Source organism: Chlorocebus sabaeus, chromosome 22, assembly GCF_047675955.1.
Source record: "Chlorocebus sabaeus isolate Y175 chromosome 22, mChlSab1.0.hap1, whole genome shotgun sequence".
NCBI lineage: Eukaryota > Metazoa > Chordata > Mammalia > Primates > Cercopithecidae > Chlorocebus > Chlorocebus sabaeus.
In genome coordinates, this window is record NC_132925.1 from 95,308,588 (window position 1) to 95,331,562 (window position 22,975).

The following is a 22,975-nucleotide window of genomic DNA, read 5'->3' on the forward strand; positions in this document are numbered from 1 at the left end:
CATGTGCAGCCTGATGACCCTTGAACAGTTGCAAAACTGTGCCTAGGGCTTGTAGCATTTACTTAAAAGGAGATAATGAGCTCTAATGCCAGTGCTGGGCTTATTGCCTTGTTTGGGAATTTCCCCATTCAAGGGTTTTATGTTTGGGGACTTGCTGGCCCTATTTTGTTTGTTCTTTGAGACGGAGTCTCGCTTTGTCTCCCAGGCTGGAGTGCAGTGGCATGATCTCGGCTCACTGCAACCTCCGTCTCCCAGGTTCAGGCCATTCTCCTGCTTCAGCCTCCCAAATAGCTGGGATTCCAGGCGCCGCGCCACCACACCCAGCTAATTTTTAAAATTATTTTTGGTAGACACGCGGTTTCACCATGTTGGCCAGGCTGGTCTCGAACTCCTGACCTCAAGTAATCCGCCCGCCTCGGCCTTCCAAAGTGTTGGGATTACAGGCGTGAGCCACCGTGCCAGGCCGCTGGCCCTATTTTTTTTTTTTTTTTTTTTTTTTGGAGACGGAGTCTCGCTGTGTCCCCCAGGCTGGAGTGCAGTGGCGCGACCTCGGCTCACTGCAAGCTTCGCCTCCCGGGTTCACGCCATTCTCCTGCCTCAGCCTCCTGAGTAGCTGGGACTACAGGCGCCCACTACCGCGCCCGGCTAGTTTTTTGTATTTTTAGTAGAGACGGGGTTTCACCGTGGTCTCGATCTCCTGACCTTGTGATCCGCCCGCCTCGGCCTCCCAAAGTGCTGGGATTACAGGCGTGAGCCACCGCGCCCGGCCGCTGGCCCTATTTTCACCGCTAGCTTTGGATCCTTTTCTTCCCTGAAAGGAGAGAGGCCTCTAGGGCAGCCGTGTAGACCCGATGGGAGGGATGTAGAATAACACTCCAAAGCCGATATAGGCCCGGAACGCGCCTAAGCATCAGAGCATGGAAGGGAAGTGTCCAGCGGAGGGAGACAAGAGATATTGTACAAGCCCTGGCGCCCGCCGCCCTGGGGCCAGGGAGAAGCAGAGACGTTGTGCCTCCCAGTTTCCTAGAGAGGCCGCGGAGGACCTGGGGAGGTGACACGCGTGCGCAACTGGGGCAGTCGGAAGGTAGGCGCGGGGCAGTCGGCTGAGGTGGCTGCAGTAGGATGATTGTCTGTTGGCGGCGGGAGTAGGTGAGCAGCCCGGCGGGGCGCGGGGCGCGGGATGGGGAGCGGGGGCACCTGTGCAGGCGAGAGTGGCGGGTGAGGCCCGGCCTGGAGGCTGCATCCGGGGCGGGGGTCTGACCGTGGATCCTGCCCCGCCACGCCGAGGGGGTACCTCTTCGCCCCCTGGGCGTCTGGGGCAGAGAATCTGGAAAGAGTCCCGGTTTCTCCCGGCTTTATCTTTTCACCCAATTATGCGAATAAAGCGTACTTATTAGAGACAATTAGATAACATGGGAAAGTGGAAGAAAAGTGAAAGTAGCCACCGTCCGGAAATCTTAGTCTCCAGGTCTCCTGATACTGAAAACATCTGGCATAGACTTCTCCCTTTTTCTTGTCTTATTTCACTTCCTAGCACCTGTCGCCGTCTAGCATAGCATATATTTGTTTATCGGTTTATCTTCCCATAAGCCCCTTGCGAGGGCAGTGCTTTTTGTCTGCTTTATTGTTGTTACCTTAGTGTGTGGGACATAGTAGGTGCTCCTACTATGTTTGTTAAATTAATGAAAGAAGGAATATCTAAACTGGGAGACAAGAAGAATTGACAGTTTTTAATGTCTTTTTTTTTTTTTTTTTTTTTTTTTAATAGCCCATTGCCAAGTTAAGAATGTGAGAGTGACCTTGCGCCTGGAACATTTCCTTGCAGAGTTAGAGCCCTCACAGCCTGTGCTGCTGCATTTAATGCCTTGTGTCTTTCACTGTTTCAGGCTTCGTGTCTACTCCTTTGTTGTGTTTAATCTCTTAAGTCAGTGGCCTTCATTCATTCTCTCAGCTTTCTGTATTTCACACCCCATGGGAGTGGGGAGGGTGGATTGAGATCTTTCTTCCTTACTAAGTGGGTTGTGTGCATCACACCAGCTCTATTGCTGTGGAGTGGATGTGCTAGCTCTGGGGGATCTTTGCATTGCAGGAGGCTGGATCTTGTGCCCTGTTTCTCCTTTTGCTGTAAGTTTACACTGTTTCTCTTGGGGCCTCATGTGGTTGATGTCTGTCCTCAGCGACCTCAGATCATGTGCTGTCCCTTCCTTGATGGCCTTTTAATCTTGGCAGCACAGCCTGACCACCTGGTGAATAGTGGAACGGCCATGGTGATGCACAGGGATCTAATATGTTCCTTTTAGGTGCTGTATGGTATTTCATCATATAAAAATGCTACTTTTATTTAGCCATATTGATGGACAAGTAGGTTGAATCCAGTATTATGTTATTACAGAGAATATTCTAGTGAATACCTGTCTAAATGTCTGAATACCCGTGCAAGTGTTTTTCAGGGCAGATTCTTACAAGTTAAATGCCTGTAGCATAAGGAATATGTCTTTTTAGTTTTACTGTGGACTTTCAAACTATCCTACCTGTTAGCTATTACATTTCCACTTCTATTAGTGGTTTGTGTGTGGTGTTCTTTTTTTCTTTTGCTTTTCTTTTGGACAGAGATTTTTTCATATTGTTGTATTCAAATATATTCACTCTTTTCATTTTGTTGTCTTAAATTCTTGCTTACACCAGGGTTCTTAGAGTCTTATGGTTTTTTTTGGTTTGTTTTTAAGCTTTTTTTTTTTTTTTTTTTTTTTGAGACCAAGTCTCACTCTGTGTCACCCAGGCTGGAGTGCAGTGGTGCGATATCAGCTCACTGCAACCTCCGCCTACCTGGTTCAAGCAATTCTCTGCCTCAGCCTCCCGAGTATCTGAGATTACAGGCACCTGACACCACACCTGGCTTTTTGTTTTTTTTTTTTTGTTGTTGTTTGTTTGTATGTTTAGTAGAGATGGGATTTCACCATCTTGGCCAGGTTGGTCTTGAACTCCTGACCTTGTGATCCACCCGCCTTGGCCTCCGAAAGTGCTGGGATTACAGGTGTGAGCCACTGCACCCAGCCTGTTCGTTTTGTTTTTTAAGTTTCTTTAATTTATTTTTTGTGTGATTTTATTTACTATTTTTATTTGCCTAGCCAATTGTGTCAATACAATTCATTGACTAGTTTAATTTTTCCCACTGACTTGTAAGGCTACTGTTACCAACTCTTAAGGGGGGTTGTTTGACTTCAGTGGGTCCTTTACCTGCCTGGTGGTGTTCATGCCAATAAAATGAGACCAAGTTCCGTTAAGCAGAGCAGAAACTTTGTTTGTTGATGAAGGACTGGGGAAGGAAAAGCTTACGCTCAAAGTACCCTCCTCTGGGTGTGGTGAAGAGGGATATTTAAGGTCTCTTAGGGCATGTAGTGGGGCAGGGATTCCTGGAAAGAGGTGGGGCCCTATGGGAAGAACTGGAGTGTGCTCAGTCTCATTCTTTCTTTTTTCTTGTGTGTGTTTGTTTGTTTTTGAGATGGAGTTTCACTCTTGTTGCCCAGGCTGGAGTTCAGTGGTGTGATCTTGGCTCACCGCAACCTCCGCCTCCCAGGTTCGAGTAGTTCCCCTGCCTCAGCCTCCCTAATAGCTGGGATTACAGGCATGCACCACCATGCCCGGCTAATTTAGTATTTTTCGTAGAGATGGGGTTTCTCCATGTTGGTCAGGCGGGTCTTGAACTCCCGACCTCAGGTGATCCACCCACCTCGGCCTCCCAAAGTGCTGGGATTACAGGTGTGAGCCACCACGCCTGGTCAGTCTCATTGTTTCTTTTGTACTCAGCGCTATATGTGCCTAGGAAAGTGTATTTCTCCCTTCTAGGTGGAGATTTTAATAAGGTAATGAAGCAAGGATTCAGGCCTGGGTAGCACTGCTGAGCTAAGTTCTCGTTTGTGGTTACTGACATGTGGTCTTTGTCTCTGTAAGCAAGCACAGCTGCTGGCACAGGTGAATTTTACAGCTGCTGGGGCTCTTCAAAAGAAGGTCTTGCTGCTGTAAGTAGACAGGGATTGTAGGAATTTAATCAACTTGAGCAATCAGACAGTTTTACAGCCTCCTGGCCTGCAGCCTGTTTCTTCCTAAACTCTGTGTGGATTGCAATCACCTAGTTAGTTAAAACCAGCTCCTGACAGACCCCAGCAACTTATAGATGAACCTGAGTGAACTCTTCTCATTACATGCTAAAGTCTCCACCTGGGAGTAGGTATAGCTTCATTACCATAACCTCGTGACTTAGGTGCTGGCATAATGACTGCGTCTGTACCACTGGGACCCCTCCTATACATGCGATAATGTAGCCTCTCCCCTCTCCATTGCTCCGTAAAACTCTCCTATTTCCCTCGGAGAGACACTGCTTTGGAAAATATTCCCAGTGTCCTCCTTACTTAGCCAAGTAATAAAACTCCTATTGATCCAAACTTGCATACTCACAGTTGTTTGTTACTTGCCAGGTGAATGAACCCCATTTTTTTTTTTTTTTTTTTTTTTAGGTAACACTGTGGTGACACTATCTCTGTCATACATCAAACTTATAAAATTAGCTGGGCATGGTGGTGCATGCCTGTAATCCCAGCTACTCGGAAGGCTGAGGCTGGAGAATCACTTGAATCCAGGAGGTGGAGGTTGCAGTGAGCAGAGATCTCGCCACTGCACTCCAGCCTCCGCGACAGAGCAAGACTCCGTCTCCATAGAAACAAAAAACCAAACCTTACATATGTATATAAGCCTGTGACAGGATTCTGTACTTTTCCTTTTATCTACGGTTTGCATATTTCTTCAGTAATACATGCTGTGTTAAGTACTGCAGCTTCATATTAAACCTTATTGTCTGGTAGAACAAAACTTTCCACATCTAAAAAGTTTTCTTGACTATTATTTTACTCATTCGTTTGAATTTTAGAATATGCTTATCAAGCTCTAAGAAAAATTACATTGTGATTGGCTGGGATTTTGTTGACTTTGCATGTTAATTTAGAAAAAATGGACATCTTGAAGGAGTGTTTTCCCACACAAAATGTATTTATATGTGTTATGTCTTTTGGCAGAGTTTTCTATTTCTCCACTAAGGTCTTGTACATTTTTTATTGGCTGTATTTCTGAGTACTTTATATTTTTGTTGCTATTGTATTAATTCATTTCTGATTGGTTGCTACTGTGTTGGAAAGTTATTGAGTATATGTTGATTATATATTCAACCTCCTGAATGTCCTGTCATGTTCTAACCGGTTTTTTGGTTCATTCTGTGTAATTTTTTAGGTGATGTCTCATATCATTCATGAGTATATTTGCTTTGCATCTTTCTTGTCTGTTTTCTGCATATTTTTTTTTCTTGTCTAATTGCATTGTCTAGGATTACATTGTTTGTTTCTATTTGTAATTGCAAAGCATTTTGTGTCTTTACCATTTAGTGTCACGTCTGTTGGAGATTTCTTTTATCTATTCTGCATATCAGTTTAAGGATGTCTCTATTCCTGGATTGTTAAGAGTGTGCACAAAAAGAAGATATAGTTACTTAATTTTAAGAGAATACCAATACTGTAAATAGCTTTATGCCAATAAATGTGAAAAGCTGGATGAATACTTGGATCGTTTCTTCCTTCTTACTATTATGTATAATGCTGCTATGAACATTTGTGTATGAGTTTTTGTATGGACATTTATTTTATCTTGGGTATATATATAGGAGTAGAATTGCTAGATCAATTAGTAAATGTATGTTTAACTTCGTGAGGAACTGTCAGACTGTTTTTGTAAGTGTATGCATCAATTTACATTTCCACCAGCAGTGGATAAAGTTTCAGTATCTCCACATTCTCACTGATTTTTTATTTATTTTTCTGAGACAGAGTCTTGCTCTGTCCCCTAGGCTGGAGTGCAGTGGGGTGATCTTGGCTTACTGTAGCCTCAACCTTACAGGCCCAGGCGATCTTCTTACCTCAGCCTCCTGGGTAGCTGGGACCACAAGGTGCGTGCCACCAGGCCCAGCTAATTTTTTGTATTTTTTATAGAGATAGGATTTTGCCATGTTGCCTAGGCTGGTCTTGAATTCCTGGACTCAAGCAATCCCCTCACCTTGGCCTCCCATGATTGCTTATTATTGGATTTTTGTTCTAGCCACCTTACTGGGTATGAAGTACTATCTTATTGTTCTGTTAATCTGCATTCCCTGATGACTATCCTGTGTACTTATTAGACATTTTAATATTTTCTTTGGAGAAATGTCAATTCAGACCTTTTGGCCATTTTTATTTTTGAGATGGAGTCTCATTCTGTCACCCAGGCTGGAGTTTAGTGATGCAATCTCAGCTCACCGCAACCTCCGCCTCCTAGGTTCAAGTGATTCTACTGCCTCAGCCTCCCGAGTAGCTGGGATTACAGGTGCCTGCCACCATGCCCGGCTAATTTTTGTATTTTTAGTAGAGATGAGGTTTCGCCGTGTTGGCCAGGCTGGTCTCAAACTCCTGACCTCAGGTGATCTACCTGCCTCGGCCTCCCAAAGTGCTGGGATTATAGGCATGATCCACTGTGCCCTGGCCCTATTTTAAAATTTGTTGTTTTTTTCTTTTTATTGTTGAGCTGTAATATATAAAGAATATAAACATATATTCTGTCTATATAAAGAATATAAATATATATTAATATATTTATATATTAAAGAACGTAAATATATTCTTTATATATTCTAGATACAAGTCTTTACCAGATACATGATTAGCCAGTGTTTTCTTCCAGTCTGTGGATGGCTTTTCACTTTCACTTTCTTCTTATAGTCTTTTGTGTACAAGAGGTTTTCCTTTTGGTAAAGTCCAATTTATTTATTTTTTTCCTTGTTTTCATATGATTTTGGTGTGCATGTGGCAAGAATCCATTGAATGTCACAAAGACTTATACCTAGGTTTCTTATAAGAGTTTTAGAGTTTTAGTTTAGTTTTTTTGTTTTTTTTTTTTGTTTTTTTTTTTGACATAGATCACTCTGTTGCCCAGGCTGGAGTTCAATGGCACGATCTTGGCTCACTGCAACCTCTACCTCCCATGTTCAAGCAATTCTCCTGCTTCAGCCTCCTGAGTAACTGGGATTACAAAGGCCCACCACCATGCTCAGCTAATTTTTTCTATTTTTAATAGAGATGGGGTTTTGCCATGTTGGCCAGGCTGGTCTCGAACTCCTGACCACAGGTGATTCACCTGCCTCGGCCTCCTAAAGTGCTAGGATTACAGGCGTGAGCCACTGCACCCGGCAAGGTTTAGTTCTTATATGTAGGTCTTTGATCTTTTAGAAGTTATTTTTATGGATGGAGTGAGGTAGAGCACCATCTTCATTATTTTGCAGGTGCTTATCCACTTGTTGCACCATTTGTTGAAAAGATCATTCTTTCCACTTTGAATGATCTGGCACCATTGTTGTAAAATAATGACTAGAGATGTATGAGTTTATTTCTGGACTCTTAATTCTAATCCATTGAACTGTATGTCTATTCTTATGCCAGGAAGCAATACAGTGAAGACTGTTGTTCTGTAGGAAGTTTTGAAATTGAGAAGTTTGAGTCCTTCAACTTATTCCTCTTTTTCAAGAAGAATTGTGATTGTATGGGTCTCCTCACATAATTTTAGAATCAGCTTTCGACTTCTAAAAAGATGCACCCTGGGAATCTGATAGGGATTGTGTAGAACCTATAGATGAGTTTTGGGAATATCAATGGGACTTGTGTTTGAAGAAAAGAGAGGAATTAAAATGTTTTGGCCAGTGCGTGAATTCATTGACATAACTTGGGAAATCCAGAGAGGAAGGCAGTAAGAACATGCATGTTAGACACTGAACTTAAGGTGTTGCAGGACCCCCAAGTGAAATGTCCCATAGGCAACAGGAGGCATGTGGTAGGGGTCTAGGAGGGAAAGAAGAACTGTGAGAGCAGTATTAAAGCAATGGGAGTTGGTCAGATTGCTGATGGAAAGAACAAGGAAGCACTGGGGCCTGAGTTTTAAGGGGTCTATAATGAGAGGGCAGGAGCAGGAAGAGGAACCAGGGCATGAGGAACCACAACTGTGAGGGGAAAATCAGGGCTGGCTGGTGCTAGGGAAGCCATGGGAGAGAGAGTGTGGCCAGAATAGCTTCCTTGAAAAAGGTTGATGAGAGTGAGGGCTTGGAGGAACACCCAGTTCTCAGCTTGATACGGGACCTTGTACTGTGCCCTCCAGGGAAAATTCACAGCACTCTTGGGATAATGCCTTATGGAAGAGGTTAAGAGTCAGTGTGTGTGGAGGTGCCTGGGTTCTCTTGAATCCACTTATTGGGAATATAGATCTTATGGGAGCCAGAAGCAGGGCTTGTCCCACTCATAGCTTTCTTTCCTCCCTCAGCTCAATGTGCTTCTCCAGTTCCTACCCTTCCTCAAGTGGGGAACTCAGGACCTCGGATGGTCAGGCCCCAGGTGAGCTTGGTTCTTTGTGTTTTTACCACATCCCCATTAGTCTGGTCCAGGAATGGCTAGAGGTCTCACCCCCAGGACTCTGCCCCATCTAAGACTGTTCCTGTGGCTCTCCTGCCTCATTGCTTCCCCTGGAGGTAATGGACTCTATCTTGCCTTGGACTTGTCATTTTTGAGGTGTCATCTCAGCTCCTCTCTCCCACACTTTTGCCCACGAAGAGCAATACGGGACCTTAGCTTGATATGGGACCTTGCCCTGTGCCCTCTGTACCCCTGATGACTCTGCCTTTCAGGCTGTGAATGTTACTGAGCAATTGGAGCTTGTCATTCCAGGATACTGTGGCGTATAAGGACCTTTCTGTGGGCTATACTCAGAAGAAATGGAAATGTCCCGCACTCAGTCAGAGAGCCCTGCAGTGGAACATGATGCTGGAAAATGACTGCAGCATGGCCTCCTTGGGTAATGATTCTGTTTCCCAGTCACTTAGAGTCTGCATGCTGCACATTCTCTTTTCTATATTCCTTGTCTCTTTAAACTTTTTACTAAGAAAATTTCCAAACACAGATAAACTAGAGTGAATAATATAAGAGCCAGTGTGTGTGAAGCTGCCTGGGTCCTCTTGAATAGGGACCCTCTGCCCCCTTCCCTCAGCCTGAACAATGATCAGCATCCTCATTACCTCATTATTGATTGACATAAGGTGATTTAGGTAGGGTTTTTTTAGTTGTAAGGAATAGAGAGCCACTCAAGTTATTGTAAGAAGCTGTGAGTCATAGGCTTGAAGGAATGAGAACCCGGAAAAAACTGATCAGCCAGACCAGACTGTGGGAAGCAAGGCCTTGACTCAGGGCAGCCTGGGAGCCTGAGCAGCAAAAGCAAATGCATGTTGATGCCTGTGTTCCAGTGTGAATGTAATATAGCTGCTCTCAGTGTATCTGGTTTTTTTCTGCTTGTCCTCCTGCTGCCCGTTTTCTTCACTGTGAATCTTTTGTCCTTATCATAGCTCTTTCCTAATTGTATTTCCTGTTCCCTTATATTTGTTGCTTGCTGTGTCTCCTAATAGCTTGACTTCTCTCCATGTGTCACTTCAGATTCCACTGCCACTCATAATTTTGCCCTACTTTCAGTTCCAAATTTCCTCAGAGACAGATTCCTTTTGCTATAGCCATTACCCATCATCTCAGTTGGGCAGAGCTTTGGCCCAGGCCATGGCAGAGGCTGAAGACCAACCTACAGATAAGCTGCCCTTGGATCTAGTACCTGGTTCTAGTCCATTCACTTGCGGTCCATCATGGGATGTTCAGAGTCACTTGCCACAAAGCATGGTTGCCTAAGTGTTCCTCTCTGCAAAGACTGGGGCAGTGCAGTTTCCTGGGAGGGCTTCTTGGCAGGGCAGGTGCTGTAATTGATTCGTATAGGGCAGTAGCCAACTCTGGAAAGGGTGGGCTTAGGAATCACTCACCCAGACATCTTAAACTTTTCATAGGCTAACTGGCATGATGGCTGTGGCCCCAATTCAGATGTGATTGAAAGGAACCCACATTTTGGTGTTTTTCCTTGGCCATGATTGCTCTGCCTTCTCCCAGATTTTGTATTCAGAATTCCAAAAGGCAAATATTTACCTGTTCAGTTCCTTTATATTCTAGAGAATCAAAGAAATTTTAATTTATATTTCAAATGATTGATGTCCCTGTTATCTTTTCTGGGAGTATACAACTGGCTTCTACCAGGCCAATGCTCTGAGGGCCAGTGGCATCCCCACTTTTAGAAATCTGCTGTCTCCTTCAATACTGCCATCCAGCTTTTCTTAACCGATAGCTTCTCCGAATCTCATTACTGTCCTGTCATACAACATCTCTCCTTTTGTACGCTTTCCTAATCATACCCTCATAGTAGAAATTTCTCAACTCATTCCCATCTTTTCCTTGTCTCTTTCTTATATTTGACTTGAGGTATTTGCCAGCCTTCCCTCTCCCAACATCTTTTCTGAGAACCATGGAACCATATAATGTCATGGTTGGAAGGGAACTCAAAGTTTACCATTTTGCTAAAGAGACATGGCATGAGAGTGACTTATATAAGATCACAGCATGCTTTGCAATCCAGTCCCTTGCTTTCCAATGGCCTTTCTGACTTGGCTGTGCTGGCTCGATATCTTTTTTCCACCCTCCTCCACTGACCATCTTCTTCTTCCTTGTTTTTCTATCCCTAAGATACAATTGAGCATTTTGCTCTTGTTTTTAATGTGTCATCTCATTTCTTAACCATAATGTGACTTTTTTTCAGGTACGTTAGCTCTTTATGATTCTGTTTCTTCAACAGGAAAAGAAATGAGTAAAAGTTGTCGTCTTCTTTCTTTTGGCAGCAGGTGGGAACATGATGGAGAGTTCGGAGTTGATTCCGAAGCAGGAAATTTTTAAAGGATCAGAGTCATCTAATAGCACATCAGGGGGACTCTTTGGGGTGGTTCCTGGGGGAGCAGAGATTGGAGATGTTTATGAAGATACCTTCAAAGAGTTAGAAGGACATACCACAAATGAAGAAGGGAGCAGACTAGAAAGTGATTTCTTGGAAATAACAGATGAAGATAAGAAAAAATGCACAAAAGACAGATATGAGGAATATAAGGAAGTTGGGGAACATCCACATCTGTCTTCCAGTCCTGCTGAACATGAAGGAGTTTTAAAGGGACAGAAATCCTATCGATGTGATGAATGTGGCAAAGCTTTTTATTGGAGTTCTCACCTTATTGGCCATCAGAGAATCCACACTGGAGAGAAACCCTATGAGTGTAATGAGTGTGGGAAGACCTTCAGGCAAACCTCCCAGCTCATTGTTCATCTCAGAACCCACACAGGGGAAAAACCCTATGAATGCAGTGAGTGTGGAAAGGCGTATAGGCACAGCTCCCACCTCATTCAACATCAGAGACTCCATAATGGGGAGAAACCCTATAAATGTAATGAATGTGCAAAAGCTTTTAATCAGAGCTCCAAACTCTTCGACCACCAGAGAACCCATACTGGGGAGAAACCTTATGAATGTAAGGAGTGTGGGGCAGCCTTTAGTCGCAGTAAAAATCTTGTTCGACATCAGGTTCTGCACACTGGTAAGAAACCTTATAAATGTGATGAATGTGGGAGAGCTTTCTGTTCCAATAGAAATCTCATTGACCATCAGAGAACCCACACTGGGGAGAAGCCTTATAAATGTAATGAATGTGGCAAAGCCTTCAGTCGGAGTAAATGTCTTATTCGACATCAGAGCCTCCACACTGGCGAAAAGCCGTACAAATGTAGTGAATGTGGGAAAGCCTTCAATCAGATCTCTCAACTCGTTGAGCATGAGCGAATTCATACTGGAGAAAAACCATTTAAATGTAGTGAATGTGGTAAGGCATTCGGTCTGAGTAAATGTCTTATTCGGCACCAGAGACTTCACACAGGTGAGAAGCCCTATAAATGCAATGAGTGTGGAAAATCCTTCAATCAAAACTCATACCTCATTATACACCAGAGAGTTCACACTGGTGAGAAACCCTATGAATGTCATGAGTGTGGGAAGGGCTTCAGTTATAATTCTAGTCTTATGGTACATCAGAGAACCCATACTGGGGAAAAACCCTATAAATGCAATAGTTGTGGGAAAGCCTTTAGTGACAGCTCACAGCTTACTGTGCACCAAAGAGTCCACACTGGAGAGAAACCTTATGAATGTATTGAGTGTGGGAAAGCCTTTAGTCAGCGTTCTACTTTTAATCACCACCAGCGAACTCACACTGGAGAGAAGCCCTCAGGTCTGTCTCAGTCATCTTCTTAAGGCATGGTTCTCTGAGACAGAGAGCAAAGACCTTTGAGTTAAGCTTTCTTTATAAGAACGATGTTGATCATGGTCTCCTTGGAGACCACTAATCACAGTGGGGACCATACCCTACTTGCTTTTCCTTGGGTCACTAAGGTGGAAGAGTAGGTGCAAGTTAGTCTGATCCTTACTTAGTATTAGGAAATTAGGGATTACATCTGTCATGAACTTGTAGGTTTCCTTCTTTCTCTTAAAAAACTATTTAAAAAATCTGTCTTGTTAGTATGCATTCCATAATCAGATTCTGCATTTGAAGAACAGCAGTTGTATTATCTTTATTCTATTGCAGTTCCTCCACTGGACCATTTACATAAAATCACTTTTAAAGTCATTCTACAAGATTGTTCTTCCCTGCTCCTTGGCTATCTCCTTCCACAGCTATTTTTAAAATTTGTACTGTAAGCTACATCCTCTCATCATTTTTGTGTTTTCTAGCTAGAAAACTTTTTCTTCCTGTTTACTAATCACTTCCTTCACAATGTTCAAGATTTATGCCATCTCTGAAAGACTTTCTTCTTCAAATAGTTGTTTGTTTAGTTTATACTTCTATTGATTTGGCCTTAATGCTTTAAATTAGCTGGTGCTACAATGTATAACTGTTAAATGTTTTTGTAAATTGTTCTCAACTTACAATGTGATATGTGTATCACATATATACAGAGTATACACATATATAGTTGTGTATGTGTATACTTTCTTTTTTTGTTTTTTGTTTTTTTTTGAGACAGAGTCTCAGTCTTGCTCTTGTTGCCCAGGCTGGAGTGCAATGGTGCAGTCTTGGCTCACCACAACCTCTGCTTCTCGGGTTCAAGCGGTTCTTCTGCCTCAGCCTCCCGAGTAGCTGGGATTACAGGCATGCACTACCATGCATGACTAATTTTTTTTTTTTTTTTTTTTTTTGGATTTTTAGTAGAGATGGGGTTTCTCTATGTTGGTCAGGCTGGTCTGAAACTCCCAACCTCGGGTGATCTGCCCACCTCGGCCCCCCAATGTGCTGGGATTACAGCTGTGAGCCACTGCACCCAGCTGCATATGTGTATACTTTCATACCAGCTTTTAAGCTTCTGAGATCAGGTATGGTATCTATTTATTTTAGTATATACATAATAGTTTTGAGTATGCTAGTTCTTAAATAAGTTTTAAAATTCAAATAGAGCCATCATTAACATGGGCACAGGCTCCCCTCTCCCCATCACATCCACTGCACTAGAAGCTTCTAAAGAAGGAAGTAGGCTGGGTGCAGTGGCTCACACCTGTAATCTCAGCACTTTGGGAGGCCGAGGCGGGCAGATCATGAGGTCAGGAGATCGAGACCATCCTGGCTAACATGGTGAAACCCCATCTCTACTAAAAATACAAAAAAAAAAAAAAAAAAAAAAAAAAAAAAAAGCCAGGTGCGGTGGCGGGTGCCTGTAGTCCCAACTACTTGGGAGGCTGAGGCAGGAGAATGGCATGAACCCAGGAGGCAGAGCTTGCAGTGAGCCAAGATCTCTCCACTGCACTTCAGCCTGGGTGACAGAGTGAGACTCCGTCTCAGAAAAAGAAAAAAAAAAAAAAAAAGGAAGTGGCATCATAGTATATCACATACAAAGGCTCATGTAGCCCTGAAAGTCTTACTACTGGTACCTCAGCCTTAAAGAGCTAATGGATTTGTGTGTGAATGAGTGTCTGTTTATCTAGGTACTGGGTTGGGCAGATATCCTACTGATAACATACTTTGACCTGCACACTTATTCCATTTCTGAACTATTTGACTGCATCCTGCTTCCTAAATAAAAGTTATAGTTGGCTGGGCACAGTGGCTCACGCCTGTAATCCCAGCACTTTGGGAAGCCGAGGTGGGCAGATCACTTGATGTCAGGAGTTCAAGACCAGCCTGGCCAACACGGTGAAACCCTGTCTCTACTAAAAATACAAAAATTAACAAAGTGTGGTGGCGGGCACCTGTAATCCCAGTTACTTGGTAGGCTGAGGCAGGAGACTCGCTTGCACCTGGGAGGCAGAGGTTGTAATGAGCTGAGATCGTGCCACTGCACCCCAGCCTGGTGACAGAGTGAGACTACATCTCAAAAACAAAAAACAACTTATAGTCAAAATTTACTGCAAGAAGACTTGACTTTCATGGCTGTAATATAGATGATTGAAAATTTCAACTAGTAGCATTCCTGGATGATTAGAATTCAGAGTGATGAGGTTTTTGGTAAAATAGTGGTATCAAACTAATCAGTTTTCCATATCAGCTAGTCCTTTCTCACTACAACTGCTGTCTTAATTTCAAGATGAGAACTGTGCCTTAATTATCTTCCAGACCATCTTTCCTTCTGCAAAGACATGCAAAGACATAAGAAACAAGAAATATTCTCAGAGTATTTTCTTTCCTTCTGCAGTCCTGTGTCAGTCCATGAGCTTGAACCACCTTTCCTTCCACCCTTGCAATAATGGCCCAGTGCTGGTGGACCTTTGCCTCTAATGTTCACCCTGTTCTCTTTCCATCCCTGAGTTTTTTTTTTTTTTTTTTTTTGAGATGGAGTCTCACTCTGTCGCCCAGGCTGGAGTGCAGTGGCACGATCTCTGCTCACTGAAAGCTCTGCCTCCCAGGTTCACGCCATTCTTCTGCCTCAGCCTCCTGAATAGCTGGGACTACAGGCGCCCACCACCACGCCCGGCTAATTTTTTTGTATTTTTAGTGAAGATGGGGTTTCACCATGAACCAGGATGATCTTGATCTCCTGACCTTGTGATCCGCTTGCCTCGGCCTCCCAAAGTGCTGGGATTACAGGTGCGAACCACTACACCTGGCCTCCATCCCCCAGACTTCTTAACAGGCTGACAGGACCCGCAGTATGACAAAGGTGGAGGAGGAGGCTGGAGGGGCAATGTCAGTCATGTAACCTGGAGGGGTGATTTTGTGAGCTGTTGTGTATGTTTCAGACAATGCAGAAGAAAGGAAAGAGAATTGAGGATCAAGAAAATCAGAATTAAATGTGATTGGGGAGATGTCTCAGACAAAGTCAGAAAGGATTACTGGGGGCCTAAAGTTTTTCAGGGCCTTTAGAAATTACTGAACTTGACTGGGCACAGTGACTCATGAGCCTGTAATCCTAGCACTTTGGGAGGCTGAGGCAGTCAGATCACTTGAATCCAGGAGTTTGAGACCAGCCTGGCCAACATGGTAAAACCCCGTTTCTACTAAAAATACAAGAATTATCCGGGTGTGGTGGTGCACATCTGTAATCCCAGCTACTTGGGAGGCTGAGGCAAGAGAAGCACTTGAACCTGGGGGGGCAGAGATTGCAGTGAGCCAAGATCACACCACTGTACTCTAGCCTGGGCAACAGAGCGAGACTCTGTCTCAGACAACAACAACAAAAGCACAAAACTGAACTCATGACACAGCTGGAATTTTACCATTTGTGAATATGTATTTTAAATGTTTTCAACTTGTTTTTTGTATTTTTTTTCCATTTTCCTTTAAAAGATATGCAGATAGGACTTTTTCCTCTTTAAGTGTCTTATTTTGGGAGCCTCCAGATTTCAGGGAAGAGCCCCACACCATATGAGTACACGAGTTGGACATTTCTGGTTCCCTGCCCTGAGTTGGACATTGCCAGTCATGTCTGCAGAACTATCCTGCCTGTTGGGAGCTGCAGTTTTACTTTCTGGTTCTTGTCTGCTCATCCCCTACCATACTAAACCTCTAGAGTGTGGGAATGTGCACCATTCCTGACTATATTAACTCACTACCACCAGTCTGGTGGGGGTGCTCAGTACAAGTGAATCCTCAAAAAGCCTCAGGCTCTTGGATGGAGGAAAATTGGCTGCATTTGAAAGCCATACTTCAGGCCGGGCGCGGTGGCTCAAGCCTGTAATCCCAGCACTTTGGGAGGCCGAGATGGGCGGATCACGAGGTCAGGAGATCGAGACCATCCTGGCTAACACGGTGAAACCCCATCTCTACTAAAAAATACAAAAAAAAAAACTAGCCGGGCGAAGTGGCGGGCGCCTGTAGTCCCAGCTACTCGGGAGGCTGAGGCAGGAGAATGGCTAAATCCGGGAGGCGGAGCTTGCAGTGAGCTGAGATCCGGCCACTGCACTCCAGCCTGGGTGACAGAGCGAGACTCCATCTCAAAAAAAAAAAAAAAAAAAAAAAAAGAAAGCCATACTTCAATTTCTATTGGTCATTGCTAGTATAAACTTTAATTATTGATTTAAACAAATTTTATCTGGATCCAATTATGTCGATAAATTATTTTTAGGTTTAATAGTTTGTTAGATTCATTTCCTAGCTTTTCTAGGCTTATAATAATTTATTTGTCTTTTAATTTGATGTCACTTATGTTGTGCATTAGCAAGAACTTTGAAAAACATGGAACAGTAGATGTCTTTCTCTTAACTCTTGGGGGAATGTTTTTAGTCTTTTGCAGTTTCATATGGTGTTCATTGTTGGATTCTGATGTTCTGTTGCATTTAGGAAGTTTCCTTCTAATCTTATTTCTAGAAGAAGCAGTGTAGTTTAGTGGTTAAGAGCATAGATTTTGTTCCCAGTGCCCTAGGTTCAACTTCTGAGTCCACCACTTTGTTAGGTGTGTGACCCTGGGCAAATCACTTAGCTTCCTTGTATCTTAGTTCCTCCATCTATAAAATGGAGCTACCTCACAGAGTTGTGAAGAATACATTATTGTAACAATGCTGGGCACACAGTGCACAGTTTCCCAATTGTTATTATACTTAGAGTTTTGTTTTCGGTTTTTTTTTTTTTTTTTTTTTTTTTTTTTTTAGACAAGGTCTCCCTCTGTTGCTCAGGCTGGAGTGTAGTGATGTGACCATAGGTCACCTCAGCCTTGAACTCCTGGGCTCAAGGGATGCTCCTGCCTCAACCTCCCCTGTAGTTAGGAATACAGGCATGTGCCACCACGCCCGACTAAGTTTTTATTTTTATTTTTTGTAGAGATAGGGTTTCGCTGTTTTGCTCAGGTTGGTCTTGTGGTCCTGGCCTCGAGCGATCTTCCTGCCTTGGCTTCCCTAAGTGCTGGGAATACAGGTGTGAGTCACTATGCCTGGACTAAAAGTTTTTATTAGGATTGGTTACTATATTATATCAAGTTTAAAAACTCCATTGTTGTAATTTTATGAGTTACTTTTTTTTCTTTTTGTAATTCATTTTCTTGACAAGTTTGCAAATATTTGCAGTTTCCTTGTACTTTTCAAGTAAAATCTATTTGTTCATAGTTTTTATTAAGTACAGAAGTAGATTCAATTTGGTAATGCTTTGCTAGCTTTGCAAAAGAATTTGGAAAAAATTTTGTTTAACTTATTACCACGTAAAGTTTGTGTAACATGGGAATTGTTCCTTGAAGACTTGCTAAAAGTAACTGGGCCTGGTTCTTTGGGTGAGGGGATTGGGAGGGATATATCTTTAGCAACTCTTTTAGTCAGTTTGAGCTATTATAACAAAATACCTAGAGGGTGGCTTAAACAACAGACATTTATTCCTCACAGTTCTTTAGGCTTTAAAGTTCAACATCAAGATGCTAGAATGGTTGAGTGCTGGTGAGGGCTCTCTTCTGGTTTGCAGATGGCCCCCCTTTTCCTGTGTCCTCAAATTTCAGAAAGCAAGAGCACTGGTGCCTCTTCCAAGTATAATATTTGAGGTTAAGGCTTCCAAGTCTTTTAAGGGCATTAGTGAGAATGAGGGCCCCATTCTCATGACCTACTCCAATCCTAGTTATTTTCCAAAGGCCCGCTACCCCCAAATATTATATTTGGGGTTAGGGCTTCAACATAAATATTCATTCCATAACATTTTACTGCTAGCCTTCACATCCTTACATACAAAAATAAGTTCATTCCATCCTAACAGCCTCCAAAGTTTTAACTCATTCTAGTATCAACTAACATTTAAAGTCCAAAATCTCATCTAAATATCTAAATCAGGGCCTGTTGCGGTGGCTGATGCCTGTAATCCCAGCACTTTGGGAGGCCGAGGTGGGTGGATCACGAGGTCAGGAGTTCGAGACCAACCTGACCAACATGGTGAAACCCCATCTCTACTAAACATACAAAAATTAGCCAGGCGTGATGGTGTGCACCTGTAATCCCAGCTACATGGGGAGACTGAGGCAGGAGAATCGCTTGAATTGGAGAGACAGAGGTTGCAGTGAGCCGAGATTGCGCCATTGCACTCCAGCCTGGGTGACAGCGAGACTGTCTCAAAAATATCTAAATCAGATATGGATGAGACCCAAGTTTTAGTTTATCCTGAGGCAAAATTCCCCTCCAGCTGTGAAACCAGACAACTTATGTGCTTCCAAAATACAATGATGGGATAGGCATGGATTAGGTATTCCAATTCCAAAAGTGAGAAATTGGAAGGAAGAAAGGGATGATGAGGCTGGGTGTGATGGCTCATGCCTTTAATCCCAGCACTTTGGGAGGCTGAGGTGGGAGGACTGCTTGAGTTCAGGAGTTTGAGACCAGCCTGGGCAACGTAGGGAGACCTCATTTCTACAAAAATAATAAAAATAGTCGGGCATGGTGGCTTGAGCATGGGAGTTCGAGGCTACAGTGAGTTGTGATCGTACTGCACTCCAGCCTGAATGACAGAGTGAAACCCTGTCTCAATAAAAAATAAAAAAGGATGGGGGAGGCAGGGTATGATGGTCCTATGCGAGTCTCAAACTTAGCAAGGCAAATTTCATGAAATCTTAGGCCCATGAATAATCCTCTTTGGTCCTATACTGTCCTCTCCAGGACCCCCTGGGTGGTGGTCCTGACCCTACAGATCTGCCAGGAAGGGTTGACTCCCCCGTAGCTTTTGTTGGAGACCATCTGGCCTGTGGAAACTGGGGCAGTATCCCTCATGATCTCTGAATAGACAAGAGAAGAGTCATTCTTGTATGGAACAGTGGACATTCACAGCCTTCCTCATTCCTGGCTTCAGGACTTCAGATATATCAGAGCTAAGGGCTTCAACATATGAATTTTGGGGTCACAGTTCAGTCACTAGCAATACTTCCATTCCCCTGACCTGCAACATGTCCAGTTACTTCTGAAAATACTTGTCATCCACTATATTAATAACGTGCTTATTGCCAGCCTATGAAACAAGTTGACCACTCCATACATAAGGTCATAGTTAATATGACACATGCAGGCTGAGTTGTCAGTCCTGATAAGATCCAGGGACTTGCCCAACAAGTGCAGTCCCTGGAGCTACCTGGTCCAGTAATTAGAGGAGTATTCCTGATAAAGTCAAAAATTGTCCTTGGCAGCCCCCACCTAAAAGAAAGAAGCTCAATAGCTGGTATGCCTCTTTGTCTATTGGAGATAACATGTATCACATCTCAGTATTATTTTGCCTCCTTTAGTTAAAATTACCCACAACACAGCCACCTCTGAATGGGGCCCTCAACAACAGCAGACTCTAGAGGCCTATCATGCATTAACATAGGCCTGCCATTAATGTAGGCCCATGGAACTACAGGTCTCATTGACTCCTACCCATATGGATTGGATACTGTGGCAACAAGAGACTGCTATCAGGGTGCACCAGGCCCTTGGCTTTTGGACATATAAATTATCCAAGATGGTTGCCATGTACATTCCCTTTGAATGGCAGCTACTAACCTGCTATTGGGCTATAAGGGAAACAGAACACTTGACTACTGAAGCACTGTATGTGACCTTAAGACCTGAGCTGCCCATGTCATGCAGGTATTGTTAACGAAAAATAAAAATGGAAGCCCCAGTTTAGAAATACCCTAAGGCTGACCACCTGCAACCGTGTAACCAAAACAAATCATTCTGATTTCCCTGAAATGCTGTCTCTGATCATAAATGAAATGCAAAATGTAAGCTTTACATCCTTGCCAGCATGATTCACTGAAGTTAAACCAATCAGCTATAGACCAACAAGCTTAAACAGCTCAACTTTCCATAAAAAGAATGTATAACAGCCAATTATAAAAAAGGTCAAAATATCCCCCCCTTTATGCATTATAAACTGTGTTGTAACTGCTGTAAGATTAATTTCTTACCACTTGATTTGAGTCTTCTAGATTGTGGTCTGTACTTCTTGTTTGAACAATAAACTTCTAAATTTTTCTTAACTTTATCTGATTTTATTTTTTTCACAGTGCTCACTAATCCTAATAAAACACGACAGGTTCAGCCAAGTACCATCATTAAATGGAAATGTTACATATAAGATGGAACCTGATTGGGATCCCAGGGGGTCTACCAACTCCATGAAGTAACTGTCTTGCCAGAGGACGCTGAACAGCCCATATGGGATGTTCCCTTAGCTAGGTGCAGCCTAGGTTCGAAGATGTTCCAGCTGATGGTATGAGTTGACTCACTGAGGGATCTGTGAAACTCAAAACTGATAAACTCTGTCCGTTGTAGCCATCCATCTTGCTATGGATTGAATGGTTTTGTCACCTCCAAAATGTTAAAACTTAATCCCCAGCAATGCTGCATGCTTATAGTCCCAGCCACTCAGGAGGCTGAGGTGGGAGAATTGCTTGAGCTCAGGAGTTCAAGACCAGCTTGGGAAACATAACAAGACCTTGTGTCTAAAAAACAAAAAAATCCCCAATACAATAGTGTTGGGAGATGGGGCCTATGGGAGGTGTTTAGGTCATGAAGGCTTACCCTCAGGAGTGGATTAACGCCCTTAAAAAAGGCCTTGTGAGAGTGGGTTTGCTTTCCTCTGCTGTTGTGCCATGTGAGGAACAGTGCTGTTTGCCTCTGGAGAGTGCAATGTTCAAGGCACCATTGTGGAAATGGAGACTTTGGACTTCCCACCTCTAGAATTGTGAGAAATTAAATTTCTATTTATAAAATTACCCAGTCTCAGGCATTCTGCTATAGCAGCACAAGTAGACTAAGACACACACTAAGGATAGTCATCTTTTGACTGAGACCAGACAAGGATACTCTGCCCAATACTCTGGATGAACTCTGTGCTGTGGTGATGACTGTGCAGGAAAATATAACAGCAATTCTCTGCCACACATTTACAGACTTACGGGCCATTACAAATGGACTAGCCATATGTCCAGTGACTGGCAGATTAATGATTGGACCATTAAGGGCTCCCCTATGTAGAGACAAGGACTATGACAGCAGTTTGTGAACTAGGAAAGAGACCTACTTGTCACTTATGGCATAGAACCATTCAAAAGAGAACATGAACTCAGAAGCTGATCTAGTATGTGCTCAGAAAATGGCCAAAATCATCCCTTGGATCTACCACAGAATGGGACACGGAAGTCCACCTCAGATGCAAGAATGGGCCACATCACGAGAACTTGCCCTAAAAGAAATGGAAGTCAAAGATCCAGTGCAGTCGTGTGAGGCCTGCCTTTAGCCCAGGCCATACAGTGTGGTGAACTAGGACATAACATCTGGGACAGAGGGCCCATGTCAGTGTGATATTGATCACATTGGACAGCTAGCTCCCAGACATGGATTCTGGTGAAGCCTCACTGCCATGAGTATACGTTCTGGAGATGGGACCACCATTCCAGTATGCCATGTAGATACGGAAACCACTATTATGGCTTTAGAGAAACACCTCTCTTGTATTCTGATATCCAGCAGGATTCCAAGCCAATCGAGGCCACCACATTTCCTGCTGCACAAGCTACACAGCAATGGGCATTTTCCCATGACATATGATGGGACATTTTATACTCCCTAACATTACCTGGTGAATGAGTTGATAGAATGATGGAATAGTAGAACTTGAAAAAAAAATTAGAAAGAAAAAAAAAATGATGGAATGGGTGGCTCAAGCAACAACTATGCAAAGGCCATTGGGGAGAACAACTTAATGGGTGGTACCCCCACCTCACAAAAGCCATCTGAACACTAGAACACTGCAGCGGAAGAGAAACACATCACTGCGATGCATTTTGGGAAATACTGAACTTGGGACAGGTGGAGGACCAGGCAATTCCTTGATTAGGCTGAGCCTATGAAATCCCAATCTGAGTATACCCATCCATTCTTTTTTTTTTTTTTTGAGATGGAGTCTCACTCTGTTACCCAGGCTGGAGTGCAGTGGCATGATCTCGGCTCACTGCAAACTCCACCTCCTGGGTTCAAGCGATTCTCCTGCCTCAGCCTCCGGAGTAGCTGGGATTACAGGCGCATCCCACCACGTCTGACTAATTTTTGTATGTTTAGTAGAGACCGGGTTTCGCCATGTTGGCCAAGCTGGTCTCGAACTCCTGACCTCAGGTGATTCGCCCACCTCGGCCTCCCAAAGTGGTGAGATTACAGATGTGAGCCACCACGTCCAGCTCCCAGCCATTCTTCTTTCTTCCTGCTGGAAATCACTACCCAGGGGTGGTTTTGGCCTGGGCCACAGTAGTGCCACCAGTGAGCCTCCTGATTTAAATCTGGAGGCATTGGTACCTTTGGGCATTTCTCTCTTGTGGGACCTCATGGGGACAGGGAAAGGGTTGATAGAATATTGAGGAACTAATGTTCCTCCAGTTGTAACCAGCACCTCTGATCCCAGGGTGGGCAATATTATAAGATATGTCAGATTTCTTCAGAATGTGACCTCTCTCTCCAGGTTGGATGACCAAGGCTGAAAGGTTTAGGTCAAGTAACAGGGGTCGTGGATCCCTGCAGAAGTTATAGCCTCAGGAAT

At 43.6% G+C, this 22,975-nt stretch overlaps 1 protein-coding gene and 1 long non-coding RNA gene across 4 annotated transcripts in view; one reads left to right on the forward strand and one right to left on the reverse strand.

Annotated features, from left to right (window-relative positions):
- The window catches only part of LOC103227494 (uncharacterized), a 57,725-nt gene that overhangs the window by 15,188 nt on the left and 19,562 nt on the right, over positions 1 to 22,975 (reverse strand). The gene's annotated exons all lie outside the window — the stretch shown is intronic.
- LOC103227493 (uncharacterized) lies at positions 742 to 13,887 on the forward strand. Of its 3 annotated transcripts, none has more exons than XM_007983873.3 (4): positions 742 to 1,149; positions 8,383 to 8,453; positions 8,784 to 8,910; positions 10,820 to 13,887. In XM_007983873.3, exons 2-4 carry the CDS (start codon positions 8,439 to 8,441, stop codon positions 12,268 to 12,270), a joined length of 1,593 nt encoding a protein of 530 aa, XP_007982064.1. In that variant the 5' UTR covers positions 742 to 1,149; positions 8,383 to 8,438; the 3' UTR covers positions 12,271 to 13,887. The 3 variants fall into 3 exon arrangements, with proteins under 3 accessions (XP_007982064.1, XP_007982063.1, XP_072866398.1); XM_007983872.3 differs by having other exon boundaries at positions 747 to 1,149; positions 10,817 to 13,887; XM_073010297.1 differs by lacking the exon at positions 742 to 1,149 and having other exon boundaries at positions 8,328 to 8,453; positions 10,817 to 13,887.

Bases quoted from the DNA above. Each gene is read 5' to 3' on its own strand.
- LOC103227493 (XM_007983872.3), top strand. The intron at 8,911-10,816 runs GTAATGATTCTG...TTCTTTTGGCAG, and splicing joins CTGCAGCATGGCCTCCTTGG to CAGGTGGGAACATGATGGAG.